Raw genomic sequence first — 11,233 nt, forward strand, 5'->3', positions numbered from 1 at the left:
GCTGAGGCCGGGCTAGAGTGAGCAGAGGCGGCGGGCTTGAGAACGGCGCGGCCAGCGGATTCGACGAATGAGTGGCAACCACATGTGACGACCCCGGGCTGCACTCCACTTCTTCCACGGTGAAAGCCGATCCGGCGATCCACAGCGCAAGGTTGTTGTATTTCCTCAGCGACCAGCACGGATCAGCTCCAGGTGTGATGAAGCAGATATCGTCCTCTTTTGGAAGACCAAACAAAGTAGTTTCACTTTCACAACGAAGCACACAGCGCCTTCACGACATGGCGGCGGCAGCAACAACAATACTACAGCGAGAATAAAAGTTATGCCTTCTTTCTTTGCGTGAACATTTGGGCGGCGTTATGCAAATCTTCCCACATGTAGATATGGGGGGGCGTGTTAGAACAAGCCGTTTTAGGTAGGCGTGGCTGACTCTTAACTTTTATAAAGAATATCTCTTTGGATTTGAGACTTTAGTCTTTGCAACTTTACAGATCTTCTTTATGCACCAAGAGCTTGTAACACTCCAAAGAGAAAGAAAAATGTTTAATTGCATCATATGACCCCTTTAATTCAGTTAGTTTTAAGAAATATATAGTGGACTCAAAAATGAAATAAGTTCACAGTACAAATGTCACATTATAAATAGTTTATAAACATACATGGCTGTTACTCTAATTTAGTGCATGATGGTAACATACTGTAAAATAGGTAAAGCACTGTAAAATTAACATTAAGATACAGTAACAGTATTTTACCATTAATTTACAGGACTATTTCACTACATACAGTAACTAAAAATAAAGAGTACTTTGCAGGTGAAACTGCTGCCTGTTAATTGATGCAAATCTATAGTGAAAAGTTTTACAGTGTAGTTATCTTTTGTTGTAGATGCTAATATCCCCATGGTTATCATTAGTTGGTGTGGATGCTAATATAGTTATCGTTATAGTGATTGCCCGTTTGGATATTTAGTTATCGTTACATATATCCATATAGTTATTGTCCGTTGGTGCTAATATAGCTGTTGTTATAGTTATCCTTATGGTTATTGCCGTTGGTCAGTTTTTGATCCTGTTTTTTTATATATATATATAATTTACTGTTTACAGTTTTTTACGATTGCTTAAGCACAATTTTGAAAACAGGGCCCGGTTTGTCAAAACACTACACACAATTAACACAACCCTACACCAAAGTAGCACAACACTTCAGATCATTTGCAAAATGGAACACTTTTGTCAAAACTATACACAACTTTATAAAAACAATATTTTGTTACCATACGAAACACACACATTTCATATGACTTTAATCTTTTTGAACCAGTTACACACTGCTGTTGCTAACCTAAAACACTTTTAGCAAGTCTAATTCTCAGTGATTAGAGTACTGTAAATGAAGTACACACAGAAAGTGCAACTATACAATAGTTCACCAAACACTACACAAGGGTAATTTGACAGTCAGTGCTTTGGGATTGCAAGGAAGTGACATCATGATATACTTCTGTGTCTGATTTATACAAGTGTGTTTAGTGTTTTACAAATCACTGTGTGTAATGTTTTGCAAATAGTGTGAAGCTGACAATGTGCTTACAGTTGTGCAAATCTTGCCTTGTGTTTTGCTCCTTGAGTGTAAGGTTTTGCTAATTGTAGGAAAAGTTTAATTTTAGTGTGTAAGCAATCGTAAAAAACTGTAAAATCAAATGATTCAAGTCCTTTCATCTCAAGCAGGTATGAAACGTAATTTCTTTCAGCTTGACAGACTGTAGTGTTCTGTCTCTCTGTGGGTGGAGCTCTGAATGATTGACAGCAGTCTTGATTTACATTTTTTATTTTAGCAGATGGTTTAATCCAAAGTGACTGACATCACATCACAACCAATTTGTCAAAAGAGCCAACAATTGCTGTACCAAGGTTTGGAATGCCAAGTTTAAAGAAGATTAAAACAAACTAGAGTAGAAGTGAAGTGCTGAAAACGTGAGAGAACAAGATATGCGATGCATATAACAAAATATACAAGATATACTGTGTGTGTGTGTGTGTGTGTGTGTGTGTGTGTGTGTGTGTGTGTGTGTGTGTGTGTGTGTGTGTGTGTGTGTGTGTGTGTGTGTGTGTGTGTAACTGCTCGCAGAGGTGTGTCCTCAGCATGATGTGTTACTAAAATGATGAAAGGACTGAGAGCATGGATAGAAAGTTCAGTGAATTGATATGTGTATAATCATCGAAGTGTGTTTTTCATTTACATTTTGTAGTTGTTTTCTTTTTTTATATGTGCTTTGGTGTTTCAACTTTAAGCCTCATTGTTAATGTTTTCAAGGCAGAAAATAAAGCGTTTACATTGCAATAGTTTGCAGTTTTCTTACATTCAATACCTCTGAATTCAAAACTTAATAATGCACAGCAATACATTTAGAGATTGTAAAGACACACAGTGGACTGTACTAACACAACTGATAACCTACAGGACCTTATACTAGTTAACTGTGTATGAAAACAGCATTCATTTGTGTGTCTGTCCCAGTGAGGATATCATACTATACGTGTTCTATGCTGGAGTCCTTGTTATAACACAAAATCTTTTTTTTTTCTTATTAAAATGAAAGTGGATCTGTGATTTTAAATGCCAAGCTCCAAAAAGTGTCATAAAACACTCCACAGCTTTTTTAAGAGATTACTGACTGGTGCCCCCTAGCAGATAGTTTATCTGTGTTCTTCAAGCCATCTTGGGTATTTTCATAAGAATAATAGTATATTTATAATGAAATGCTATTTGACATAGCCTTTATCACAGTACAGACTAGGCCTACTATAAAATATGTTCTGCCTCACTCTGTGATTAAAAGTCACATTGGAAAACATAAGGTTATTTAAAACACTCAACCTACTTTATTAAGTGTGTTTGGAGCTTAAACATGGTTTTAATCAAATGAATTGTAGTGTTTTGATGCTCTACTAATCTAACATGTTAGCTAGCCCTTACATTAGATTACACCAACAAAATGAAGCTAGAGGTTAGATAGAGCAAGAAGAAATAGCATTTTAAGGTAACATATACAGCTTAACACTTTTTAATAGTGTACCGTAGATTTCGCATGTTGTCTAAAGATTTGGAATATTACTTATCACCGTTCGTGGATTACCGTCACAATCATTTTTGTTTGTTTCTTCGTTTTGTTTCAGAATAACCTATATTTACCTCCTGCTTAAAATCTACTTCTGTGTTTCACAGAGGAAAGAAACTACTGTGTTGGAGCTGCATATGAGTAATAAATAAGACTTCATATTAAGTCATTCAGCTAGACAGAGAGGGACCCCTCGTGGCCGTGATCAGACACATTCATGGGACTTTTCCACCAGCGTTTCCTGTCTTATGTGTCATTATTGGTATAGAGGTTTAAAAACATCAGTTTATTTTATTCATGCACAAACATTACAAATTTTGTTTTTGTTTTTTATGTATCAAAGATAGTGTAGAAAACGTTGTAGTGATAGTTGTAGTGATCTTTAATGAGCTGTAGTATTCAACACAAAATTGTTTTAGATATTAAACCTTTGTTTTGATGTCCTTAATGCACAATTATGGTTGGTTGCAGTTTATTATATGCATTCATAATTTGCAACCTACTGGGCTAAACCAATGCATCTTTGGTGCAAAAAAAGTAGCTTGCTGTTTTGCTCGTTAACTGGCGGCTAACTGAGTGACAAATTAATGCCATGCAATGAGGCTATGGGATTGTCATGCATTCATTAATTTCATTAAACTCATAAATTTCAGTTTTGGTAGTAAGTTTCAGCACAAAGTGTTCATTAACGTACATCTGCTTTTGCTGCAATTTCATTACAGGGTCCAGAACTGCTTGTGCAACATGTGACAGGATATGATGATGTTGTAGATACGAACTGAGAGTTCATGAAGTCCGTGTAGTTGTTATATCCGCAGCATTTCAGCTAGAAAAAAAAACATGCACATGCAGTGGTTTACAACAGTTTCAATTATTAGGGATTCTAATATCAGAAAACAGCTGGACATGATGACTGGTGCCGTACCTCATTCATAGTGCTATTCCAGACTGAAGTGAAACTCTCATCACTCCCATAGTTGTCCTCAATGCTTCTAGCAACTTTTTGTTCAATTTCATCCAGAACGTTTTGAACCTGGAATGAGGTTAAAATTGACCTTCAGCCTCTGATTTTACAGACTAACGCTCTGCCGTGCTTGTAAATACAGATTAATTTCAACAATACAGGATTATGGAATCATAAACGGATCAAATAATAAGGTGTATGTGGGTTTTAAATGTATTTTTGTACAAATAAGCCATTGTGGTTCTTAGTGTGCTGTCTTGTATTGCCAATATAAACTTGGTCATGGAAAATGTCTTTTTTCGAATTAATTTAAAGCTCACATCTTTCAAGGCTCCAATTATTAGTTTAAGCTCCTTTGTATAACATGATTACTCTGTATTTTTTACTTTACTACATATGATTTTTGTGTATGTGGGTTTTAAATGTATTTTTGTACAAATAAGCCATTGTGGTTCTTAGTGTGCTGTATCTTGTTTTGCCAATATAAACTTGGTCATGGAAAATGTCTTTTTTCGAATTAATTTAAAGCTCACATCTTTCAAGGCTCCAATTATTAGTTTAAGCTCCTTTGTATAACATGATTACTCTGTATTTTTTACTTTACTACATATGATTTTTGAGTTGCTAAGAAAGTATTTTGTATTTGTGTTATTCCTGTTAGCTCCCATGCTCACGAAATGCTTTGCAATATGGAAATTTCTATCATTTTGTCTAAATATCTTTAAAATAGGCTGGAAATTGTTCTTTGTAAGTGCAGTCCCCATACAATGATTTTCAAAAATCCTTATTCAATAATAATAATAAAAAAATGCATTTATGCAGGGGTGTAGCTATGTGGTGGCCCCTGATTGAAGCTTAATTGGAAAACAAAATGCTTATGCTTTTATGACATAGTAAACAAAACAAAGATGAAGTTTTACAAGAAAATAATATTTCAGTCTTTTGACTTGAAAGTTTCACATTTAATTAAATGTGTTACTAGCTCTTTCCTTATTAGTTGTGAAATTTGTGACATTTTTTTGAGTGAAAATTGTAAATCCTACACCATTTTTGTTGTGTGTATATATGCTTTTGTTCTGGTACGGTGCATCAGATCTCACCAAAGGCTCAAAGACGAAGAGCACTACCCCTGCTGCCACCTCCACGAGGAAGATAATGAGCACAACGGTGAAGAACTAGGAGAAAAGTTGAGAAATTTACATTTCTGTCTGCATCTAAGCTTAGAGAGTGAAACATTCAGAGCAGCTTTAGCTGAACACATATGACAGAAACCGGCTCACTTACCGAGAGCAGCATGCATTTGCTTTCCTTTACGGCTCCACAGCATCCCAGGAAGCCCACGAGTGTCAGAAACGCTCCCACGCCGATCAGCAGGTAGCCAACGTTTGCCAGCTGTGCCAGTTCGGGCGGCGCGTCTTCAATGTGCTCTAAAAAGCCCAGAAGAGAGACTCTGTCTACTGCCACCCAGATGCCCACCGCCAATATGGCAGCGCCTGCCAGCTGCATCGAGGAAGAGGAGGATGGAGGAAAACACTGTTATTTTACTGTTTAATGTTGCAATATATTTTTTTGAGTGTGGAAACATGACTGATCTGGGTGAAGGAGCTTTTATTATATTCCTTATCTGATAAGAGTTACCGTGGTTCAGATTATAAGAGGCCTTTACGGCAGAAGTAGTTAAGCGATAAGAGTTATAGATGTAAGCTCTGTTCTATTTGGAAATAATTCATATGGATGCACTGGTCATCGTAATAAGCAGTCATAAAAAAAATGTTTGGGTTAAGAAAACCTGGAAAGTCCAGTCTTCAACAAAGATCATACTTACAAAGATGACGCCGTTGAAGACGAACATCATAATTTTGAGAAAACCCTTGCAGCACATCTTGGCAGATGTTCCTTATTCCAAAAAAGAAAAAGAAAAAAGTAATATAACAGATTATTATTATTATTATTACTTGTGTATTTATATATTTAACATTACATACAGGTATCAATGTACAAATGTCTTTAGAAAAGCAGGGGTATAAAAATCAATCTTAAGAATCTGTAAAAAATCATGATAGTTTTATTTTTATCATTATTACAGTACTATTGTAATAATAATAAACAATAACTGTAATTAGAATCACAATTGAAACATTTTATTTTTTATTATCTTTTCTCCTTTCAGGTATCGGGGTCAGTAAAATTTTTATTTTTTTTTTCACAAAATTTTTACTTGTTTCAGAACGTTCAGAGAACATTCAAAAATAACATTCCCATCATTTTTGCAAAATGATGAAATGGAATGTTCCCTTAACATTTGTACATAACCAAGAAAAATACTTAAAAATAAAAAAACTGGACATTCTGAACATTCAGAAAACATTCAAAAATAATGTTTTTCAAAATCCATCGGGAACATTAGCAAAATGATCTTAGAACATTTTTTTTAAGACATAATGTAACAAAAGTGTTCTATTTAAAATATATATTTTTATTTATTTATTTATTTTTCCTTTCTATTCATCAAACAATCCTGTAAAAATGAAGCATTACAATAGGAGTGAAATGTAAACTGGACAATAATGTAATTAACAGTTATGCATCAGTCTATAGATCATTAAAAGTGTAGCTGTTTTATTTGCCTGCTTCTCTGAAACGACGTCAGAGCTGTAAAGAAGTGCACCATTAAAAGCCATAAAAACGAAGCTAAGCACCACTACAGGGAAAATAGAAACCTGTGTCTGAAGAGCTGCTGGTGAGCGCTAACTAAAGATTAATGGACAGCTGTTCTACTTCCTGCTTCTACTTCCCCTGGAATGAGTAAATACTGCTTTATCTGGTTCTGGGAAATATTTGACTCATGAAGGAGATTCTGATGTTGTCAAGATGGTTTGGCTCCTCAAAATGTGGTCATGATCACTGGAGAAGGTTATTTGTTAACATTATTTCGGTGATTCTCTATAAATGGCATTGGTTTCTGATTCATTGTGTGTGTGTGTGTGTGTGTGTGTGTGAGAGAGAAAAATTTATTTATTTTTTTTTTTTTTGTATAAACATGAATGTATTGCTCTTCTTACAAATCTACAATTATAGAACCTAAACATTTCCGTTAATAATTTGAACCCTGAAAACCTCATCATTGTTTGCTCGATGAAAGTCACATAATATCAGTTATGTTCTGTATGTGAGAGAACAGATGAAAGCAGGCTTACCTGTGCACAGGTGAATGGTGCTCTCAGGTGTGTGGGATGAATCTGAAGTCTCAAACGTCATCAGACTGAAGTATCTGCTGGAGGCGGGGCTTAAAGGCAAACAATGCCTCGTTTTTTTGTTTTTTTTACCAGAATGACTTCCTTATGGATGAAGCTTTTATGGCGCTAGGAGTTTAGATTGAAGTCAGCTGATGATACAGTCATGGAAATATTACTTTTATATACATGTGTTGAAATAGACCTTTGTACTGTCTGGAGAAGAAAGAAGGAGAAGGAAAACTCCTGTAGGCCACCAAACAAAAAACTCCAGTTTCATCGACAGATATTCATTATTTTATCGAAATAACTCTCTATCTATCTGTCTGTCTGTCTGTGTCTGCCTAAAAGTTAATTGTATGTTTCTTCTTTTTTGCCACAAACCAAGGAACTCACTCAGAGAGGGGAAGTTAAATCATGGTGGTTTACCATGTTGTGCTTCAGAGCTCTGTGTGTGCCCTGATCTCATTATTTGTCATTCAGGCTTTAAGAGCTCGGTAAGACAGACTTTTGATATCTCTCTGTTCTTTTGTTTCTATGTCTCTGTCTTTGTTTATTTTTCGAACGCATTATCAGTTGTTGATATTATACTGTAAAATCATTCAGTCAACGTCAGTGTCAGCAGTGAGGTACGTTGAGCCAGATTTTGTGTGGTAACGTTTTCAGACGAGAAGAAATGAGACTGATCTGACTGAATGAGACTGAAATCATCATACAGTAGTTCTCAAAAAAAAACCTGTATAAATAAACATTGATCACTTCTTGATTCAACCATTCAACCATTTTGGTTTATGTTTACGTCACTACTTTTTAGATGATTACATTTGTAAACATACAATAGTTAATATTTTTATGACGGATATTCATCCTCTACTATTAAAGATCTGGGACATAGTTAAACAACAAAATCTATACATAAAATAACATAAATTTGAAATTGTTTTTTTTTTTTTTTTTTTCAAAATTTTAAAGTGCCTCTATTCAAAGAAACAGGTATACATTTTATTGTCTGAAGTTTAATTGATACATGTAGTCACCCAAATTGTCCTGGGTTCTTCCCTTCTGCTGGTTGACTGGTGAACTCAAAGGGGCTTTCCAGCCATTGTAGAGACAGTTCAAATGTTGCTAATAATGTCATAAATAATGTCATTTTAAATATCTGCGGTATATTTGTTGTAGTTGTTGCTATGCTGAAGTCTGTCAGAATGGCTACTCCTATTTTGATCTTTCTGCTCATGATTCACGGTGAGTCACAGCAACTGTTCACTCTGTAGACACTGAGTATATTCGTTTTGCATTCATTTCAATTATTTCATTTGAAGTTGAAGATAAAATAAATATAAAATACATATTGTGATTATAAGGGGTTATGAACTGAGAAATCAAATTTCCCTTGATCATTTGACATACAACTAGGTCAATGCACTCTAAAAACATCCTGTAAGTTTCAGAACTCAAAACTTTCTTGTTAGTTTAAAAACAGCTTTTATTGAAACCAAGCTCAAAAAACGACTCGTTTTGGAATGTGCCACTTTATGACGTAATAGTGTTGGATAAACCCCGCCTCCGCAGGAGAAGATCAACCTACTTGTACGTCACTGCCTCTTTAGCCCCGCCCACTGATACGCACTTGTAGCAGGACAAGAGAGACGCAAACACAGGATTACTCCATCAACAGAATCAGACAGATGATATCACACGATTACAAGACACTGTGTGGTGTAAGGTGTTAAAAATAGTCTTTGAATTGCCTTCCTTGTGATCCTAACACCGTATCTAGATCGGACGTGCACGCTATTATTGCGTCATGATGCAAATCAGTTTCTCTTTCAGGTCAGAAGCGGTGCGGATGCTTGTCTGTCAGAAATAGAGCGAGACATCAGTTTACTGTCGAGGATTTGTTGTGTCAATCCGTGCCACATCCAGTATAGACAGAATCACAGATTATAATGGGTTCTGTTGTCTAGAGTCGCGTCCGATTTAAACACGGGGGGAAATGAGCAAAGAGCTTCAGATCGCTTCAGTTAAACACTAATTGTTTGTTTGCTTTAATTTACTACGGATTCATTTTTAAATGAGAGTATGACGCAGGCAGAGAGACTGAAAGTAAACGCTGATGCAGCGCAGAGTCCGACTAGAGCAGATCCAACAGTAATGTCGCAACACATACGTGTGAGTAAACGTGCTTTTACCACTTACATTGTCTGTTCCAGATCATCATACTGAGTATTTACACGTTTTTAACCCAAACGATCCATGTTGTTTTCAGAGTACGTCACAGAAACTGTTAGCCAATGACAGCAGTGGGCGTTTCCTTGAGTCTTGAATGAGCCCCGCCTATAAAAACAGACCGTTCTGCAGAGAGGCTCAAAAGCAGGATAGAAAATAGCCTAATACTTCTAAATTATGTTTTTTTATGTAAAATCACACTAACATTATAAGTGAACCTCAAAGAACATTTTAAAATAATTTTAAAAATGCAGTTCATGACCCATTTTAAAGAATATGTTAGAGAGCCTTAAAAGAATATGAAGTTGTGCTCAAAATTAATTCTGTATTTCAGGGGTTTCTAGTGGTTATTGGGGTGTGAGTTACAGTCATTCACACATCTGTGCACTAAAGGACTCATCAGTGATAATGAGCTGCACTTATACATACCCTACTGGACATCAGATCATGAAAGTGTTCTGGACCAAAAACCCTGTAAAGGGTGAAGAGCCTCCAGATCTGTCTGAGGATCCTGAATACAGTCAGAGGCTTCAGTATCTGGGAGACAAACAGCAGAACTGCACCATCAGACTGAGTCATGTGAGACAGAAAGATTCACACAAGTACTATTTCAGATTCACCACTAACAAACACGTCAAGAAATCGATTGGTGAACCAGAAGTGACTCTTACTGTCACAGGTGACTTTCATGAGGCTGAGCTCTTCTTCTGTGCATTATGTTGAATAATAATCAGTGTATGACAGCAGCACTAGATATAATGTGTGTGTTGTGTTCAGATCTTCAGGTGGAGGCTCCTGAGAGAGTGACAGAGGGTCATAATGTCAGTCTGACATGTAAAAGCAGCTGCACTCTGACTGACAGAGCAACATTCATCTGGTACAGAAACTCACAGCCATTAACTGAGAGAAGAGACGGAAACAATCAACTCCTGCTGCAGTCAGTCAGAAGAGAGGATGCAGGCAGATACAGCTGTGCTCTACATGGACACAGTTACATCTCTCCTGCTGCTCATCTCAGTGTCACGTGTGAGTACAGATTCATTTGTTCTTTTTAAAAACCTGGAAATTGTCTTTGAATGGGATTATATAAGGATTTAATATGCATCCTTTATAGATGCACCAAAGAATGTGTCAGTGTCCATCAGTCCATCTGGTGAAATAATGGAGGGAGATTCAGTGACTCTGATCTGCAGCAGTGATTCAAACCCTCCTGCAGAAATCAGCTGGTTTAAAGGAGGAAGGTTTGTAGGATCTGGAAGAATCTACAGCATCTCAAACATCAGCTCTGATCACAGTGGAGAATACAAGTGCAAGTCCAGAAATAAACATGGACTGAAATACTCTGGTGCTGTGACTTTAAACGTCATGTGTGAGTTAATGATGGTTCAGTTTTAATGATGGTTCAGTTTAATTCTTTGTCACCTCAGATTTATCATTATTGATAATGATATCTTTATTTTTCTGTTTCAGATCCTCCCAGGAACGTCTTAGTGTCCATAACTGGATCTGCTGAAATAGTGGAGGGAGATTCAGTGACTCTGAGCTGCAGCAGTGATTCAAACCCTCCTGCAGAAAACTTCAGCTGGTTTAAGGAGAATCAAAGCTCAGCTGTTGGATCTGGACAGAGTTTCAGTGCACTACAGAGTGGACGCTTCTACTGTGAGGCTCACAATCAACATGGAT

At 36.4% G+C, this 11,233-nt stretch overlaps 2 protein-coding genes across 2 annotated transcripts in view; one reads left to right on the forward strand and one right to left on the reverse strand.

Annotated features, from left to right (window-relative positions):
- Window positions 1–3,809: 3,809 nt before the first annotated feature.
- LOC107703674 (tetraspanin-1-like) lies at window positions 3,810–7,311 on the reverse strand. Its single transcript, XM_016506398.1, has 6 exons — window positions 7,286–7,311; window positions 5,914–5,984; window positions 5,373–5,588; window positions 5,189–5,263; window positions 4,050–4,157; window positions 3,810–3,950 (listed from the first exon to the last, which is right to left on the reverse strand). Exons 2-6 carry the CDS (start codon window positions 5,968–5,970, stop codon window positions 3,810–3,812), a joined length of 597 nt encoding a protein of 198 aa, XP_016361884.1. The 5' UTR covers window positions 5,971–5,984; window positions 7,286–7,311.
- Window positions 7,312–8,508: 1,197 nt separating this feature from the next.
- LOC107703749 (B-cell receptor CD22-like) overlaps window positions 8,509–11,233 on the forward strand; it is a 15,501-nt gene continuing 12,776 nt past the window's right edge. Inside the window, exons 1-5 of the mRNA XM_016506472.1 lie at window positions 8,509–8,566; window positions 9,885–10,229; window positions 10,328–10,576; window positions 10,665–10,919; window positions 11,021–11,227. Of these exons, the coding sequence (XP_016361958.1) occupies window positions 8,509–8,566; window positions 9,885–10,229; window positions 10,328–10,576; window positions 10,665–10,919; window positions 11,021–11,227 (1,114 nt within the window). The remainder of the gene's footprint in view (window positions 8,567–9,884; window positions 10,230–10,327; window positions 10,577–10,664; window positions 10,920–11,020; window positions 11,228–11,233) is intronic.

Source organism: Sinocyclocheilus anshuiensis, unplaced genomic scaffold (assembly GCF_001515605.1).
Source record: "Sinocyclocheilus anshuiensis isolate Anshui unplaced genomic scaffold, SAMN03320099.WGS_v1.1 scaffold274, whole genome shotgun sequence".
Lineage (NCBI taxonomy): Eukaryota > Metazoa > Chordata > Actinopteri > Cypriniformes > Cyprinidae > Sinocyclocheilus > Sinocyclocheilus anshuiensis.

Bases quoted from the DNA above. Each gene is read 5' to 3' on its own strand.
- LOC107703674 (XM_016506398.1), bottom strand. From the start codon at position 5,970: ATGTGCTGCAAGGGTTTTCTCAAAATTATGATGTTCGTCTTCAACGGC. The intron at 5,264-5,372 runs GTAAGTGAGCCG...CTTTTCTCCTAG, and splicing joins GCAAATGCATGCTGCTCTCG to TTCTTCACCGTTGTGCTCAT. The intron at 3,951-4,049 runs GTACGGCACCAG...TTTTTTTTCTAG, and splicing joins GGAATAGCACTATGAATGAG to CTGAAATGCTGCGGATATAA.